General features: G+C 36.5%; 1 protein-coding gene and 1 non-coding gene across 2 annotated transcripts in view; both read left to right on the top strand.

Moving 5' to 3' along the window:
* The window catches only part of WDR43 (WD repeat domain 43), a 47,726-nt gene extending 28,398 nt beyond the window's left edge, over nt 1-19,328 (top strand). Inside the window, exons 10-18 of the mRNA XM_004418184.3 lie at nt 91-222; nt 2,015-2,146; nt 8,534-8,620; nt 10,485-10,516; nt 11,770-11,833; nt 14,524-14,637; nt 15,164-15,233; nt 17,551-17,600; nt 17,702-19,328. Coding sequence (XP_004418241.1) covers nt 91-222; nt 2,015-2,146; nt 8,534-8,620; nt 10,485-10,516; nt 11,770-11,833; nt 14,524-14,637; nt 15,164-15,233; nt 17,551-17,600; nt 17,702-17,896 — 876 coding nt within the window. The 3' untranslated portion in view covers nt 17,897-19,328. The remainder of the gene's footprint in view (nt 1-90; nt 223-2,014; nt 2,147-8,533; nt 8,621-10,484; nt 10,517-11,769; nt 11,834-14,523; nt 14,638-15,163; nt 15,234-17,550; nt 17,601-17,701) is intronic.
* Nucleotides 793-868, top strand: LOC147915998 (small nucleolar RNA SNORD53/SNORD92). The gene has a single exon (XR_015553716.1). It is a non-coding gene; the product is annotated as a small nucleolar RNA SNORD53/SNORD92 (small nucleolar RNA).
* Nucleotides 19,329-19,619: the final 291 nt, after the last annotated feature.

Below are 19,619 nucleotides of genomic sequence, written 5' to 3'. Positions count from 1 at the left end.
AAAAGTTGTTAGTTTTCTCATTGGGGATACATCTTGCAAGGACTAAGGCATAATTTCCTTTGTCACACCTCTGCTATTCCTGTTTAACAGGTGAGAACACCAGTGATGAATGCTGAAGCAAAAGTTCTGGTGCCTGGGATACCTGGTCATCAGGCAGCGATCAAGCCTGCTCTTCCACAAACTGAGGAAATAGAGAACAAGAGGAAATTAGGGGAAAATGAGGTAAATACAATCACTCTGACCATTTTTTGAGTTGGAAATTTAAGATTACTTGGGAGATTCTAGCAACTACATTGGATAAAGCCAAAGTTGAAACTTCAGAAACTTACTGAGATTGCTGGTGTTTTCCTCTCTCATCCCCAGTAGTGTTGGTTCCAAAATTCCAGGTCGTGACCTATGTAAGACTTATTTGGCCACTGTTTTTTTTTTTTTTTTTTTTTTTTTCCCCCTTGTGAGGAGATCAGCCCTGTGCTAACATCTGCCAATCCTCCTCTTTTTTTTTTTTTTTTGCTGAATAAGACTGGCCCTGGGCTAACATCCGTGCCCATCTTCCTCCACTTTATATTGGATGCCGCACAGCATGGCTTGCCAAGCAGTACATCGGTGCGCGCCCTGGATCTGAACCGGGCCGCTGCAGCGGAGTGTGCGCACTTAACCACTTGCGCCACCGGGCCGGCCCCTTTGGCCACTGTTAATGGAGAAGACAGAACTCTTATTAACTAAAGAGGGTGCTGTTTTGGCTATTTGTTAATAGTTAGCTTGGTAACGTAATTGAATAGATTAAGCCAGGACTTGCCGTGATGATTTTCGTTGGGTTTCGCATGTTGCTGAGTTCCAATGATGCCTCTTCTCTTGGCTGTCTGAGCAATCCTGGTTGATTTAGTGCTAGTTGGTCTTTAAAAGTGATTGTCGTGATAACCTCTTTAAGTGCTTATAAACTTCATTTTTTCTCACTCCCAAAACCCTCCTGTGGTTACTGTACTTGTCTGTTCAGTTGTTTTTCATCTTCTGTTCACATTTGTTGCTCGTGTCTGAGTAATCTAGAATTTTAACTGTTTTATCATTAGAGAAAGATTATGTTTCTTTATCTGATTCTAAACGTCTTAACTTCATTGGGTGGGGAGTTGGGAATAACATTGCTGTTCATAAAAATTGTTCCTCAATAATATGATATCTGTATTTACAAGTAATGTGCCAACTTTCTTTAGTTTGGCCTGGATCCAACCCTTTAATTTCCTCCTGCCTTTTTTATATTTTTCATAAATTAAGATAACCCAAACAGGAGGCTTTACCAAAGCATATCTTTTTGCTCTGGTAGTCATAGAACATTTGTATTTTGATCTTGTTACCAAGAGGCTGGCAGAACATGGTTGTTAGATGTGCTTTAATGAGGAGTGAGTTCTGTACAGTTGAGTTTTTGTATAGCAAATTGCATCATGTTTATTTACACTTAAATTTTAGATATTTATCAAGGCAACTTGGTCATAGTATAGCATCTACTAGAAAATAAATCACCATTTGAAACTTATAAAGAGAAAAATAGGAAGAAATTTTATAAATTTTTTGGGAACATAACTATATGCTCTTTTGATAATATTTGTTTCCTTTTGCAAATCTGAGGTTGATGGCAAGGGATTGTTACAGAAGGTGAAGCTTCTGTGATAATAGTTCTTTTCTTGTGCTTTAGTAATCAGATGCCAGATTCTTGCATTTTTTGAATCTTCATATAGAGGGATTTTTATGAATTACATTTTCAAATCATGGCTTATTAGGCAGTTGTTGTTTTCACTGGAGTCTGGAAACTTGGATTGCAAATATTTCACTTGTCTCCCACACTGGCTTTATGGTAATCATATTCCTTTGGAATGAGAAAGAGCATATTTGTGGTTTTTAGGATTGAGGTGTGAATCAGTCAGTGCTTTTTGTTTCCTAAGACATAAGCACCAAGTAATTTGACCAAACTACTTTGACGCCTTGTCTGTTTTAACATTAATAGGTTGTTTCTGTTCTGTAGGTTAGCATTGAAGAGCGCCTGGGAGCACTGGATATAGATACAAGAAAAGAAAAGGATGACCTTCCACAGACAAATAGCTTTCCAGTTCTTCTTGCACAGGGTTTAGAAAGTAATGATTTTGAAATGCTAAACGTAAGTATTATAGCAGTTTTTAAATGAATTAAGATGGTTAATTTTTCTTAGAAAGCGATTGATGTAAGCACATTCACAGAGTGAATAGTCATGTTATGTTGCCATTTTGAATTTAATATTTTGTGAGTTTAGTATAATATCTATCACTTGGTGGCACTATACAGACAGTCACCAACCTACAAAGGGATTGTATTGAATTATTTTGAACCTGGAATGCATTTTCTCATAGAAATATTGTTCTGAATTGTTATTAGGTTCTTAGGCTTTAGTTCACAAAAGCCTTTGTAAACATAGTGTAGCTGAATTTTAATACTCAGCATTCTAGATCACAATTTATATTTTTTTCTGTAGGAAAATGCGTTCCTGAGTTTTTACTCTGGATTCCAGAAACTTATTTCCCCCTGGCCGTGAGAGGGGGCAGTGAGGTGGAACCTTGGCAATGGGTAGGAGGTTTGGGGGAAAAATTCAAGAGGGTTGGGGGTTATGTTGTAAAGTATTTAGAGGTAAAAGTACTAAAAACTTTGTATGAAGGGAGGCATTTATGATTTCTGTGTTTGTAAGTTGGTGACTGTTTGTATGAAGTTTCTTAATTCTGTCCTCTTAAATTCCAGAATTTGACAGTGGTCTGTAGAGAAAATTTAAGTGTAAGAAATTGGATTTAAGCACTGCCTGATCAGATTAAAGCAATTTACATTTGTTAAGTGCATTTATTCTTAGTGACTCAGTGATATGGTGCCACTTACTATAGATTTGACTTTAATATGTAACCTATGGGTCGTATCTCTCTGATTTATATTTTGATCTAAATGGGAGTATCTTATATTTATGTTTAAGGTGATTTTGCAAAATGCGAGGGGAAACCAGCATGTCTAAAAACATAAAATTACTTTTAAAATAGTTTGTGAGTGTATGTATTTTGAATGGTGGATTTTAGTTTAATATGGCATGGAAACCTAGGTGAAGATTTGGTGAAAAATAAGAAGCTGTAGAGAACAGTTGGCAGTGTTTTTAAACTGGAATATAACTTATCTGCCATCATTGCCTACTTAACTATGCTTTGAAACCTTCCTCAGTAGTACAAGTGAATCAGCTACCAATTTTTTCTTTTTTAAAAATTTTTTGAGAAACATTTCACAACATTTAAAAATAGTCCAGTGGACCACCATGAACCCATTACCTAATTTCAGAAATTATCAACACTAGCCAGTCTTTCATTGTTCCATCTATCTGGCCATATGCCTTCCCAGGTTATAGTGAAGCAAATCTCAGATGTATCATTTCATCCATAAATATATCCCTGTTCAACTCTGATGATAACAGCTCCTTTTAAAAACGTAACCACAATCCATTATCACGCCTAAAAAAAGTAAATAGTAATTCCTTAAAATCTTCAAATATCCAGTTGGTGTTTACAATTCCCTGATTGTCTCTAAACTTTTTAAGTTTTTATTTTTTGCTTTCTTTAAAACAGGATCCCAACCATGTCCACACTGTATTTGGTGGATCTGCCTCGTTTGTCTCTTGGAATTTATTTTTTGGAGAAGCTAGGTTATTTGCCCTATAGAGATTCTTACGTTCTGGATTTTGCCTCCTGCAAAAATCCATTTTACTGGGTCATTTGACCCAATAAATGGTATCATTTAACGTGTTCCTCTGTCCGTCATATTTCCTGTACAGTGGTCTTGGGATCTAGAAGCTTGAGGAGATTCAGATTAGAATCTTTTGACACTTCAAAGGTGACAGTGTATACTTTTATCAGGTATCATAAATTCTTGGGAGGACAAGTGAAATGATGTTTATGAAAGCACCTCTTAAGTTGTAAAGGATTGTACATGTAAGGCCTTTTCATTCTTAAGGACTTCGAGCTGATATGTTGTATTACTTAAGTAGAAGTAATTGGAAACTAGTTGAATCCTGAAAAATTGTGTGCTGGAAAAGACCTGTGAAAGTTATAGTGAAGGGCTTAAAATAACCCTTAAAAAAAAAAGTAAAAGTATGGAAATATTCCCATACTAGATTACCTGGGAGATTATGCATTTATACATTCTATACTCCACTCTAAAAAGAAAGAAGCAAGTAAAGAAAAAAAATCAAATATTTTTTCCCCAAAAATAGTCTTCCTCGTTCCTAAAAGGTACTTTTTGAGGATACATGAAGTATAGTAGGAAGACATTAAAAAAAGGAATGAAAGAAGAAAGTGAGCAGTGGCAGAGATACAACATGGGACCAGAAGTGAGGTTAAGAATCCCTATCATAGAAAACTTTACATTAAAATTTATGGCTTTAGGAAGGGGGAAATTTGACCTAAAGAAATAGTCTATAGCTTATGCAAAAAGAGAAGCCTAGTCATTTATGTAATTCGTGGCTCCCATAGGAGATAGATATTTTAAAATATTTTTAAAAATTTATTTAAATTAAATATTTTTTAAAAGTTTCATTTGTAGTAGTACCAAAAAATACCTAGGATAAATCTACAAAAGATGCCTCTACCTCTACATTGAAAAATAACAAAAGTTGAGAGAAATTAACAAAGATCTAAGTAAATGATGTTTATGGTTTGGAAGATTCAACATTGTTAAGATGAGGAATTCTCCCCAAATTAATCTATATATTCAATGCATTCCCATTTAAATTCCAGCAACTGCCTTTTAGAAATTCAAAGGGCATAAAATAACCAAAGTAATTATAAAATAAAGAGCAAAATTGGAGGACTTAACCTACTTGATTTTATTATAAAGCTATAGTCATCCAGATAGTTTGATATTGGTGAAAAAATAAATACGGATTAAGGAACCAAAACAGAGAGTCCGGTAATAGACCACACACAGTTGGTTTTCAGTAAAGATACTAAGTTGAGTCAATGGGGAAAGCAAAGTCTTTTCAACAAGTGGTGTTGAACCAACTGAATATCCATATGGAAAAAAGTGGATCTTGGGCCAGCCTAGTGGTGTAGTGGTTAAGTTTACACGCTCTGCTTCGGTGGCCTGGTTCATGGGTTTAGATCCAGGTGTGGACCTACACCACTCATCAAGCCATACTGTGGTGGCAGCCCACGTACAAAGTAGGGGAAGATGGGCGCTGATGTTAGCTCAGGAACCATCTTCCTCAAGCAAAAAGAGGAAGATCGGCAACAGGGCCAGTCTTCCTCCCCCAGCCCCAAGAAAGGATCTCAGCTTTTACCTCACACCTTACACAAAAGTGATCATAGACATAAATGTAAAACCAAAACCTACAAAACTTCTAGGAGAAAATCCTTGCAAGTTTGCGTGGAGAAAGGCTTCATCACAAAAAGCATGGAACTCTAAAGGAAAAAGTGGTCGTTTGGACTTCATGAAAATTAAAAACTTTTGCTCTTGAAATGAGACTTAAGAGAATGAAAAGGCAACCTGCAGGCTGGAAAAAATATTCACAACACATATATCAGACAAAGGATTTATATCCAGAATGTATAAAGAACTCAATTCAATAATGAGACTCAACTCAGAAAGCAGTTGGTAAATGTGTGAACAGATACTTCACTAAAGAATTCAAATGGCCAGTAAGTACATGTAAATGTATTATATATGTCATTAATCATCACAGACGCAAATTAAAGTCACGATGAGATAACACTACGTACCCCTTATAGCTTGATTAAAATTAAAAAGACAGATAGTACCATCTGTTGGTGAGGATGTGGAGCAACTAGAACTCTTATATCTTGCTGATGGGAATGTAAAATGATACAACTACTTTGGAAAACAGTTGGGCAGTTCTTAAAAGTTAAGGATACACCTACCATACGACCCAGGCTTTCTATCCCTAAATATTTTTACCAAGAGAATCAAAAACATGTTCATGTGAAGACGTGTACGTGAATGGTCATAGCAGCTGTTTGTAATAGCCAAAAACTGGAAAGAACCTATATGTCCCTCAATGTAAGAATGGGTAAACAAATTATTTATATAGCAATATAAGGAATGTATTATTGATTCATCAACAGCATGGATCGATTTCAAACTTATGCTGTGAGAAAGAAGCCAGACAAAAAAAAGAGTACATACTGTATGATTCCAGTTATATAAAAATTTTAGAAAATGCAGACCAATGTAGTTCAGTGGTTGCTTGGGGATGGTGGTGGAAGGAGGGATAGATTGTAAAGGAGCCCAAGGAGACTTGAGAGTGATAGAATGTTTATCACAGTCTTTGTTTCATGGATATTTGTTTATATCATACTGATCAAATAGTACACTTTAAATGTGCACTGTTTATTATGCTTCAGTTATAAAGCAGTAAAGTTGTAAAAGAAAAATCCCATTTTCAGTATCATTTTGCTAGTTGTAGCTATGGTTTATAGGGTTGTTTCTTTAAATGCATTCTTGGCAGAAAAGTTAATAATGCTAACTCATCTATCCATTATCATTTCACTTGGTTTGGATAACTTATTTGCTCATTTGCTCATTTTAAATTTGAAAATTATCACAGAGCTTCTGTCTTTAGTGGGCATAAGAATTATCTGAAAACTTGTTAAAAATTCTTCTGCCCTGCAGTTTGGAATAACTTCTAAATAGCTAGACCATACATACTGTTACTTGCCCGTGACAGTTGTGGTTTACACCTCTTGGTGTAATTATTAATAGTGACTTCTTTTATTCTCAGAAGTGTCCCAGTTTGGACAACAAAATTATATGATCACTTTACAAATTTAGAGCACTAGAGAATTTCACAAACTGTATATTTTTCAAAGCTTCGGTCCTACAATATGTTTCTTAACCAAGCTTTTGGTATAAATAATGTGCAGCAACAAGTTCGAGTGTATTCCTTGACCTGAAGTGCTACTACCCTATTTGGCCATTTAGGACAGTGGAGCCTGGTGGTTTGGTGAACATCCTGTAAAAATTGAGGACCTTAACAAAAGCATGTCATATCTCAGAGTAATTTGTAGACTAGTTTACATCACTGAAACTTTTTGATAACTGACATTTATAATAACGAGGTGATTTGAGGAATTAATTAGTATCATCAGGCACCTTTTGAATTATTGTTAAAGTTCTGATCAACATATTTAGCTTTGAATCTTGTATTTTGATTATTTGAAAATGAAAATAGTATGTTAACTGGGACTGCTAAATCAGGACAGTCCATCCGTCAGTTGTCCAGTGATTGTATATAAAAAGTTTTATTTCTTTTGCATAAGAAACTAATTATATCAGTAATAGTTTTTAAATAGTACTTCATGGATTTAGTAGGGCTTGGTGTAAAGATATTTTTACAAGCAAATAAAATCCATAGAGAATTCTGAAAGGATATGTTAGGGCTGTTACCAACTTCTGTATTTTCCCCTCGGGTACCTTTGCTGTTTATATCCTGAGTATTAGCTTTGTAGGAACAACTGCCGCCAAAACATAGCATGTGCCACCCATGGGGCAAGTTCCCCTAGGAGTAAACCCTTTAGAATGAATAAATATTTAAAAGTATTCAAGAGGAAGGGGGCAATCAGGATTTTGAGACCCAAAAGGATTCTTATTTCCCACCCTTCCCTATAGAGGAAGCAGCTGGGGTTTGGAGAAGTTGAAAGACCAGCTAGGATTAGGACTAATCTGCTCTGTGTCCTTTTCTATACCCTGGGGTGCAGACTGAATTTTGCCCATTGATGCACCCTTAAAGGGTTTTCATTCAGGCACTCATTATGTGATCTTTTGATTGTCTTAAAATTTTATCAAAAAGTTCACACTTAATTTTAAAAGGTTTGTTGCTTTTTTGTTGTTGTTGTTAGGAAGGTCAGCCCTGAGCTAACATCCCTGCCAATCCTCCTCTTTTTGCTGAGGAAGACTGGCCCTGAGCTGACATCCGTGCCCATCTTCCTCCACTTTATGTGGGACACCGCCACATCATGGCCTGACAAGTGGTGTGTCAGTGCGCGCCCGGGATCTGAACCTGGGCCGCCAGCAGCGGAGCGTGCGCACTTAACCGCTACGCCACAGGGCTGGCCCCCGGTTTGTTGCTTTCTAAGTGTGATTTTAGTATGTTTTGTTTACTCTTATGTGGCTATGTCTTTAATTTCGTAAAATGAAGATTTGGGAACTTCTTTAAAGTATGTATCTGTATTTAAATATCTCTAGAGGTGTTCTTTTCTGTTTTATGTGCAAAAATTAGTTCCTAAAAGTTTAGAGTTTGTAGAGAAGGAACCATTTATTGAAGTAAACGTCCTGATGCCTGAAGACTACTTGTCTGATAGCCGTAAGACATAATATAACATTCTTCGTCCAGTCCCTCCAACCTTTATTTGCTAAAATTTAGTTGGTAGTTGATTGCCTTGGTTTTTAAAATATTTTTACTGACAGTGTTCCTGTAGTGTCCTCAGCTTCTAAGTATGCTTATCTTTATATTTCTTTTATTTTCTCACAGAAAGTACTTCAAACTAGGAATTTAAACCTAATAAAGAGGACTGTGTTAAGGATGCCCCTGCATGCTGTTATTCCATTGTTGCAAGAGGTAATGGAGTATGCTTTTCATTTTAAGGTCCTAATGTTGTGAATTAAAGATAAAATCCAGTATTTAGAGAGATGGATTTGTAGTATGTAGGCAAGCAGGGTATTTAGAGTGGATGATAGATAACTAGGAAGAACTCCTAAAATACTTTGGAAAGAAAAGTGAAATGGATGAATTCCTGAGGCAATGAAAGGGAATGTCATTGGCATTTTTACTTTTATTCTACTAAGGGCAAGTGTGTTTCTATTTATCTGAAAGGCATTGGGAATTTTAAAGTGAACCATTGAATGCTGTATATGCAGGATGTCATCTACATGGGATGATGGTTGTAGAAATTCCAACACGGGCCGGCCTCCTGGCATAGCGGTTAAGTTCGCGCGTTCCGCTTCGGCGGCCCAGGATTCGCTGCTTCGGATCCTGGACGCGGACCTACTCGTTGCTCATCAGGCTGTGCTGAGGTGGTGTCCCACATAGAAGAGCTACAACTCTACAGCCGTGATACACAACTATGTACTGGGGCTTTGGGGTGAAAAAAAGAAAAAGAGGAAGATTGGCAACAGATGTTAGCCCAGAGCCAATCTTCCTCAAAAAAACAAAAAGTGCTAGAAATTTAAAAAAAGAAAAAAGAAATCCCAACACAGAGCCCCAAATTCTCATTTTGGTTTTTCTCACTGGGACCTGCGAGGTACCGTAACCTGACACTGAAACCACTTTTGTACGTTTTCATTTTCTTTATTGCAGAAGAGCTGTTAATCTCTAGGCCTGGCAATATGGAATTTGAGAGGGCATTAAGATTATCTAGTAGTTGTTCAGCCTTTGGCCTATGCAAGAATAACTTGCACGGTTTCTGGCAAGTGGTCTCCCTGGCTTTGTTTTAGTAATTCTGTTTAAGGGTTTTAAGAAAGGAGTAGATAGCGGCTAGACGAGAAAAGGGTAATAGGAGTGCTGGGGACAGAAGGCCTGTGCATAGTCAGTGACAGCATGGTAGTGGCACTGAGGGATAACTCCAACACAACCCCAGGGGCTGGAGCCATTTGGGTGCCAGTGAAGGTGGTGAACTGAGGTGTGTTGTACGTGCACTTCAAATAATTTGTAATTCATTAGTAATCTAAAGGAAAATCTTCTCTCTTAAAAGTACATAATTTGACTGAAGCTTGTCCGAAAAATATGAGTAAAAATTATAAAATAGGCCTAAAATTAGATTCTTTGTAATTAGAAGTTATACTTGGAATACATTTGTTTGACGTGCTGAAGTATTTTGTGAGAGTAGTTCTGGTATTAATGTGGGCTGCTTTACTGTTACTGGTAGGGGAAACCTCTGTATTTAGAAAAACAGTGTCATATATTAGAAAAGCTGGTCATATGGCTTTAGAATCTTACCTACTCAAACAACATTTACCTGACCTAGATTTTTTTCTATGTATTTTTTTATAGAAATATAATTCACACACCATAAAATTTATTCTTTTAAAGTGTACAAGTCAGTGTTTTTTAGTAGTTCACAGGTTATGCAATTGTCACATGAAAAAGAAATCCCATATCTATTAGTCACTCCCCATTCTCCCTTACCCCCGGTTTCTGGCATCCACTAATCTATTTTTGGTCTCTATGGATTGCCTATTCTGGACATTCATTCATATAAATCCTAGCCTAGATTTTTATCAGGTAATTACTCTTATGGGACTGTATTCCTAGATTATGTTATATTGATTAAACATTTAGGAATTAGGAAATTTAGGAATCATTTAGGAATAATGATTTCCTAATATAGTCATTATTTTCCTTTGTTCTGTGGATGTGTGTTCCTGGGAATGGATGGGGATTGCCTGTGAAGTGCTTTTGCTAATACTGTTTTTTTCCCCCTCAGCTTACAAAGAGATTGCAAGGACATCCTAATAGGTAAGATGTTTAGGTGACTTAAATTGTTTGATTTTGTAGGGCCGGCCTGTGGCTTAGCGTTAAGCGCACGTGCTCCGCTGCTGGTGGCCCGGGGTTCGGATCCTGGGCGCGCACCGACGCACCCAGCCATGCTGAGGCTGCGTCCCACGTACAGCAACTAGAAGGATGTGCAACTCTGACATACAACTATCTACTGGGGCTTGGGGGGAAAAAAATAAATTAAAAAAAAAAAATTGTTTGATTTTGTAAATATTTTAGAGATGATTGTTAAAAATAGCAATGTCTGACAGCATGAAATTACATGGTAGGTAGCCCCAAATTCTAGCTAATAAAACTCTTTAAGTGTCAAATATTACTCTACCCATTTATTTGAAGTGGAATGATTCTTATTCCTAAGATTTTATCAGTTTTTTTCTTTCTTTTAGAAAACTCCTGTGTAGGTTTTTCAGCTTTATTATCAGGTCATTTAATGAATTAGTCTTATTTAATGATTTGGTCCTAATCATGATATGTAAAATTGCCATTTATAGAACTTGCCTAACCATTAGGTAGCTGCTAAGACACTTTAAGGAAATATTCTGTAAAAGACTAAATTTTGTGGGTCTTTTTTGTTAGTGATTTTCTGATTAAATATTTAAATAGGAAGTTGATATCTTAAAGATCCAAAGCTTCTAGTGTAGTATTATCAGTGTCTACAATATACAGTTTTTCTTTTCTAAGTTATTTCCTGATAGGCTCCATTAGCCTTTGGAGCTCACACAGGAAAGCTAAAGAATTCATTAGTTAGGCCCAGCTTACACATTTTTGGTCTATATATGTTTTTTAATGTTGGTGTGGAAATCTTTTGCTGTTTGTGCCTGATGGTGAGTAGATGATGGGCTCAAACAGCATGAGCATAAAATGCAAAGTCTGTTGAGCCCAGTTTACTGTGCTCGTATCAGTTAATTACGAAGTAAAGCGTGAGTTTTATTCTTGAATTGAGTTGTTTTAGAGGAAGGGATTTTTGTCCTGTTTTTCAATCCATCCTCCTTCCCCTCCCCTCCCCAAGAGATTAGAATATTACATAGATCTGAAATAGACTCAGTGAAAGAATGAAAGGACCGTCAGATTCACAGTGGTTTATTTATTATAGTCATTTTCACAGAGCACAATTTATAGATCTTCACTTTACCTTTGTGGGTTTTTCTAATTTGTAACTCTAAACTTTGAATTTGTGTACATTAATTTACTTGGATTTTTTTCCTTTTTTTCAGTGCTGTTTTAATGGTTCAGTGGCTAAAATGTGTGTTAACAGTCCATGCATCATATCTATCCACAGTAAGTCTTTTCAGCTACAGTTGCTGAATAATTTGACTTTGAGGATTATAAACTGATAGCTTAACAAAACCATCCTTTCCACCTGTCATTTAGCCATCAGCTGCTGCTTTTAGAGATTTTGTTTTTCTTCAGGTGCAACCTCATAATGTCACTGTTGTTGCCTTTTATAAATTGGTCTTTTTGTCTCATGGATTTTAAAAGTGACATATATGCTATGCAGAACTTGGAGAAAAGTTATATATTGACATATTAGCCTTCATATGTTTTTCTATATGTGAACCTGTTCAGCAAAATTACCTTTAAATTGTATGTCTCTCTCCCCTCCCCTCTTAAAAACTTAGCAGATTTTTAAAGTTTGTATATATGCACGCTAACATGTTTGTCCTCCCTCATCCCGGGAGGATAAAAGGTAGCTTGTGATAAAAATGACATAAGTTAAACCTTTACTACCTGATATTTTGCTGGGGCTGCTGTCAGCTCTTGGTTTATGCAAACAGAAGGGAGGGAGCATAAAATGTTAAAGTAATACCAGAAAAAACAATTTTATATGTCACAATGTGAGTTGAGTTCTTTGCCACGTCATTATTCATTATGTCAGTTATATTTTGTTAGAAATAAAATTATACAATTTAATTTTTGTTTTATTTGATTAGCACCTTAAGGTAGATTCTTCTTAAAAGATTATAGTGGATAGTTAAAAAAAATTCTTAATTGCTCTCTAAACTATATCTCTTCCTTTCCTAACGCAGTTTCAGCCAGGCTTCTGCCTTGTCACTGTCCCTTGTTCTCTGTCTCAGGCTTCTTTTGCCTTCAGTAGTTGGCAGTAGGGAAAACTATTAGATAACCTGCTTTGCAGTCAGCAGTTTGTTCTTTGTGTGTCCGTGGAGAACTCTGCCAGGCTGTTAGAAGGGGGAAGAGACGAGAAGCAGTAAGAATGGATATTGGGTCTCCCAGCTTGCAGGAATCTTGGGAAATGAATTGGGGGCAGTGGTGAGTGGAGTGGCAGCGTGGCCTGATGATGGGCATGGAAGGATACGCGAAGCTTCAGGTCTTGGGACTCTGGCTGCTAGACAGCACAACACTCATTTTGTGACCTAAGTTACTTGCTTAAATGTGAAAAGAGCCCTAGGAGGCCTTGTATTGAAATCCCTTCTGGAATCAACTCCTAAGGTGTAAGTACTGGAGTAGTAGTTGTGTAACATTCAAAGTCATGGCAAAACAGACCTTGAAGTATGGTATAGGGAGGACAAGCCTACAGCAGTTCTCTCTCCTCAGAAAACAGTGCTTTTCCTCCTGCCTTTCCTTTATTTCTTCCTTCCTTATCAGATATCTTTAAGTACCTTCTCTAAGCTAAGGACTATGCTAGGCATGGGGCTTTGGTATTGTACAAGGTACTCTGATCCCCATCTTCCTGGTGCTTATAGTCTGAATAGGGAGAAGTAGAAAGGAGATGATGGTAATTGAAGTGTGATCATGTTAAACTTTGTTTTATTCATTTTTTTGTTTTTTTTTTTTTTAGTGAGGAGTATTAGCCCTGAGCTAACATCCAATGCCAATCTTCCTCTTTTGCTGAGGGAGATTGGCCCTGGGCTAACATCCGTGCCCATCTTCCTCTGTTTTTCATATGGGATGCCGCCACAGCATGGCTTGACAAGCGGTGCATCAGTGTGCACCTGGGATCTGAACCTGCGAACCCCAGGCCGCCGAAGCGGAGCACGCGCACTTAACCGCTACGCCACCAGGCTGGCTCCCGTTTTATTCATTTTTGTGTCTGTTTACTATTTAAAGTTTAACATTTGAATGAAACACTCTTGGGCCGGCCCCGTGGCTTGGCGGTTAAGTGCACCTGCTCCGCTGCTGGCGGCCCGGGTTCGGATCCTGGGCGCCCACTGACGCACCGCTTCTACGGCCATGCTGAGGCCGCGTCCCACATACAGCAACTAGAAGGATGTGCAGCTATGACATACAACTATCTACTGGGGCTTTGGGGGAAAAATAAATAAATAAATAAAATTTGAATGAAACACTCTTATTTATGCTAAAATGTCGGAGATAGCAGGGCAGGTAAAAGCTACTTAAAGGGCAAAGAGTGAGGTCCCTTTTTCTGTGGCTCTAGAGGAACAAGTAAAAGAATTTCCTGCTTTAATTTCTTAAGCATGGTTCAGAGAATTCATTAACAGAGTATATGTTCGAAATACTGTAAGGTCAGCTTTGTAGCTCTGTCACTGTCCTGCTGGCTTCTAAAAGCTGTGAAAAGCTTCCCCTAGCTTGCTGGGGCTTTATGGTAGAGGTAGATAATGTGATGTCATCAGACAGTAAGTTTCAGAGGAATGCTCCCTTTAGCCTAGAGATATGTGGTGGGGTTATTTTTTATTTAGTGTCTGCTTTATGTTGACCTTCTCTGAAATATTGTGATCAATACAAAGAAGTCCCACCCTGCAGTTTTTTTACCTTGCAGTTGCCCCTTCTGACCTTGTATCATTTTTTTAAATACGTTACTTTTTGCATTGAAGGCCTCTGAAAGTTTGAGATGTTGCTAGGCCATGTCACAACCAGCCACTGTCACTGGAAGTTCAAGCAAATGCTTGTGGTATAGTGGCTAAATACTCAGACTTAGCTGAGGATGATTTGTGTGTTTGTTATCTATATTGTGTCATAATAATATAAAATGATCATTTTTTTTTTCCTAGTTGCCTGACTTGGTACCCCAGCTGGGGACACTGTATCAGTTAATGGAAAGCAGAGTAAAAACTTTTCAGAAACTCTCCCACCTTCATGGAAAGCTTATCCTTCTAATCACACAAGTAAGTAAATCAAATTGTTTTGTGCTGAAACTTTTGAATGTTTTAGGAATGGAGAGAGAAATAAGGATCATTTACCTGAACTTTGAAAGCTCCCTGTTTCAGTAAGAAATTGGTAAATCAGGATCTAGTCTTTAACTTGGAAGCGTTATGTATTTGACAGTAAGTAAACTTAGCTGGCCTATTTCAACTTTTACTCAAAGGCTCTCACCATTATATTTCAATTAATACAGTTGGGATGATTGTGGTACTATGAACAAAAAGTTACAGGATATTTATACAGTTGAAAAATTTTGGCACAGAAAGAAACTCTGATCACCTTAAGAGGTTTTTTCAACTTTTACAGAGTAATTCTTTTCCTCTTGTATTTGACGAATATGTTTTTTTGCCTGTATTTGATCTACATTTTATTAAGGTCACCCATTATAGTGATTGAGGGTGAGTTTTCTATTGGGGAGGGTTGGTGGTGGTTGTGATACTTGAGATAAACTTATACTCTCCTTCATAATAGCACTTTATTGTCTTTCAGGTTACAGCGTCAGAAAAAACAAAGGGAACGACTTGTCCTGCACAGAAGGCAAAATTGGTGTATGAAGAAGGTAAAGCTTGGGGGAAGGGTAGAGTCTAAAGTTGGAACATTTAGTTTTTTACATTGACTCAGCTCTCTTATCTTATTTGGTAAAAACATCAATGTGAAGAAGATCATGCTTTGGCATACCTCTAAAAAAATGGGCAAGCTTGTAGCAAAAATATGATCAAATAAGAAAAGAGAAGTTACAGATATAATACAGTAACAAAAAACAGCATTAGGTATGGAAGAGATTTAAATAGAATAACACTGTGAACAAACTTTATGCCAATACATTACAAAACCTAGATGATATAGGTGATTTCTTAGTCAGTTCCAAAATTGACTTGAAAATGAAAAGAAATAGGAAAAACCTTGAGCAAGCCAATAGCTTTAAAATTGACTTAAGCAAAACTTTTCCTCACAAGATTACAGACACAGAAGTTCTATAGGTGAATTTTATCTGTCTTTCAAGGAAAAAAGTCATTTTTGTCATCTACAAACAATTTAGGCATTTTATGAGTCAAAACCAGGCAAGGATAGTCAAGAAACTAACATTTTAGACCATCCTCAAATATCCTACGTAGGAAATTATTATAGAAGTGCTTAAGTAAAACAGTATGTCATTACCAAGTAGGATTTATTTAAAGATTGTAAGGCGATTTAGCATCAAGAAATCTGTTAATGTAGTCACCATATTAACAGATTAATGGGAAACACTATATATTATTTTAATAGATACAGAAAAAGAATTTAATAAATTTCAGTCTTCATGTATCTCATTATTTGATAATCTAAGCAAGCTAGGAATTGAAGGGAATTTCCTTAGTAAATCTACATCAAACATAAAGTTTAGAAGCATAGAAGCATTCCCATAAAGTCAGGACTAGGACAATAATGTACATTTTATTACTTCTGGATATCTTGCCTAGTACTGTATGAAAGAAATGAATTCTAGAACACTGGACTTCTAGAGTCACACCATTACTAATGAGATATGCAAATAAGCAAGTTAACTGCATACCAAGATCAGCAAAAAGGAATTGGTAGCATTATTATGTCCCAGTAATGTGTTGTATGTTGACTAATTTATATCCCAGTTAGAAAATGTATTAGGAAAAAAGATCTCATTCGTAGCAGCAGTCAAAACTATGAAGTACCAATAGAAATACATCTAAAAAATGAAACAAAACCTTTATAGAGAAAATTATAAAACATAACTGAAGGACATAAAAGCATATGTGAATTAATTAATTAGACTTTTTGTGAAGGTTTTTTTCAGTTTTGAGATATAATTGACATAACATTGTATTTGTTTTAGATGTACAACATAGTGATTCACTGTATATATATTTCAAAATGATCACCACCATATGTTAACATTCATCACCACACGTATTTATACAATTTTGTTTTCTTGTGATGAGAACTTAAGATCTACACTCTTAGCAACTTTTAAATATACCGTACATTATTGTTAATTATGGTCAAGATGCTGTACACTGCATCCCCTGGACTTATGTATCTTATAACTGGAAGCTTGTACGTTTTGACCTTCACACATTTCCCCCACTCCCGCATCCCCCACCTCTGGCAATCACCAATCTGTTCTCTGTATCTATGAATTTGGCTTTTTAGATTCCACATATAAGTGGAGGTCATACAGTATCTATCATTTTCTGTCTGACTTATTCCACTTAGCACAGTGCCCTCAAGGTCCATCTGTGTTGTCACAAATGTCAGGATTTCACGTTTTTTATGGCTGAATTCAGGTGTTAATTCTATTGTGTGTGTGTGTGTGTATGTATGTATGTATATACACACCACATTTTCTTTATCCGTTTGTCTGTTGATGGACATTTAGATTGTTTGCGTGTCATGACTGTTGTAAATAATGCTATATGAACATGGAATGGAGTTATCTCTTTGAGATCCTGATTTCGTTTCCTTTAGTGTATATCCAGAAGTGAAATTGGTGGATCGTATGGTAATTCTACTTCTAATTTTTTGAGAAACCTTGGTATTGTTTTCCATAGTGGCTGTACCAGTTTACTTTCCCACCAGCAGTGCACAAGGGTTCCCTCTTCTCCACATCCTCAGCTTAGTTTTTTGAGATGAAATTTTGTTAAGGTTTTGTTGCTTCATCCTGCTCAATGAGATCTTGATGGAATGATATAATAAATGGGCTTTTTTGCAGATAAGAATATTGGAAGTTACTTTTCAGATGGATGATAGCTGAATATAGTATTTCTAAAGTAAATTCAGGAGTCTGATTCTGTTTAGTTTTCAAGGCTGTGCCCTTTGCTTTGATGACAAAATTAAGGCTAGGCTTTTTCCAACCCTTACAGAATCTTCTGAAGAGGAGTCTGATGATGAAATAGCAGATAAGGATTCTGATGTGAGTAATTTGTTTCCCTTAAATAAATCTGCCTTTAGATCCTTGTATTCTGTAAGAATGGGGCCTTCATGAATGCTTTCCTTGCTTCATATTTCTACTAGGATAATTGGGATGAGGAAGATGAGGAAGAGAAAGAAAGTATAAAAGATGAGGATGTTGATGAAGAGAATGAAGAGGAAGATGAGGATGCTGAAGAAAAAGATGAAGAAAATGGTGAGGACAGAGATGTGGCAAGTGAAAAAGAATTAAATGGAGATTCTGATTTAGATCTGGAAAATGAAAGTGAAGAAGAATGAAGACAGAAAAACAAGGCAATTGAATTATATAAACTCTGGCTCACCTTTCCCAGTGCTGCCGAGTTCTCCTGGGGAGGGTTATCTCTGTGACAGGATGCCAAGGACCGTTGCACATTTCCAAATTTCTAGTGGTGGCTCCCATACCACCTTGCTGTCCTGAGCACCCCAGACTTAACTGTGTAAATAAGAGTGTTTCATTCAAATGTTAATAAACTTTACACAGTAAATAGATAACATTTTCTGCTATGTACTGACATGAGTGTCCAATATATGGTATATTTTTATAATACCCTAGTATGATTGGTTACACCAAGAATTGACAAAAGTGCAGATAAAGACATTTCCCATATAGAGATTCAAGAACTGGACTTTTGTGAAGGAGTCAGCTCTTATCTCAGGTTGGTATCTTTCATCAAATCTAGATAAGAAGCAGCACTAGTGAAAAAATTTTTAATTTGGTACGTTTTCATAAAATATAAGGGGGTAACTAAAAGCTGGAGTAAAAATGATTGTGATTAAAAAAATAAAATCACCAGTATCCCTAGCTTGTCTGTTAACTGTGGTAATCTGATTTGAGTCAGATTGAATATTTGGAGTGCTTGCCAAAAACAACCACTTATTTTTTAAGCTGTCATTTGAAATATTTTTTTAAAGCACACAAAAAATTATGGTAATTAAAAAACTAAAGAATTAGCCATATTAAGGATTTTTCTTGACTGCAAGTTGCCTGTAAAGAATCATCAGTGTATAGATGTAGAAGTGCTCATTACCTACAACTTTTTAAAAAATTCAGTTATAGCTGCTTTTGAAGAGGTGTTCATTTTTATTTACATTACTAATGGATCAAAGAACAACTGTTTATTTTTTCTCTTTGGTTTTAGATATTAAGGATAACCTTGTTGGAATTTTTTTCCAAAGAAAATATTTTTATAATTCAGTAATTTAATGTTTTCCTTCCTTTTCATTACCCACTTTTGGCAGTGTTAGGGCATCTGTTACCTTTAAAATTATAAATCTGACTCAAGATTTTTTATGTATGTATAAATAGGTATTTTGGTGTGCTACAAAAGCCTTTTCAAATTATCAGTGATTTTTCTTTTTTTTAAAGAATGAGCCAGTATTTGTTTAGTGCTCTCTAGGGAACATGCAAATGGAAGCTCAACTCTAAGGAAGGGCTGGGGAGAGGGGTTTATTTTTCCCACCTGTGAATATGTAAAACACAAAACCATTATCTCTGAGGGACTTTTTAACATCAGTGGCAGAACAGAGAATTCTGTGCTCAACTAATAGAGCTGGAGCCATATAAGCATCGTGGCAAGGCAAGTTTGAGCCAGCTGCTGGTGTAATGTACAGTTATATTTGTCTATAATTGGAGCTGTTTATGGCAATTTAATACCATTCTCTTTGTAAAGTGAATAAATATTCATCTTTACCCAGTGCTTGTCTTGTGGTATATGTAGGGGAATAGCCACACATCTGGCCTTGTGGTGGGAAGATTTCAAAAAAGCAATCTGATTCCACTAGCATTAATAGGTAAATGCTTTCCAGGCTTGCTGGGTAACCTAGAGTTTGTATGGAAGTGGAAGAACCAAGAGCTTTGTCTTAATCTAGTGGTGGTTTCTTGATGTAGTCCCCCTTGGCTGGGTTGTTCTTCCACGGCTCAAGGCAGCGGTGACAGGAGGATGCACGTTCTCATTATTAGATCCCATTTTGAGGTCTGTGA

The sequence above is a fragment of the Ceratotherium simum genome, chromosome 11 (assembly GCF_057802395.1).
Source record: "Ceratotherium simum simum isolate JZ-2026a chromosome 11, ASM5780239v1, whole genome shotgun sequence".
Classification (NCBI taxonomy): Eukaryota; Metazoa; Chordata; class Mammalia; order Perissodactyla; family Rhinocerotidae; genus Ceratotherium; species Ceratotherium simum.
This window is presented reverse-complemented; position numbering and strand designations above follow the sequence as displayed.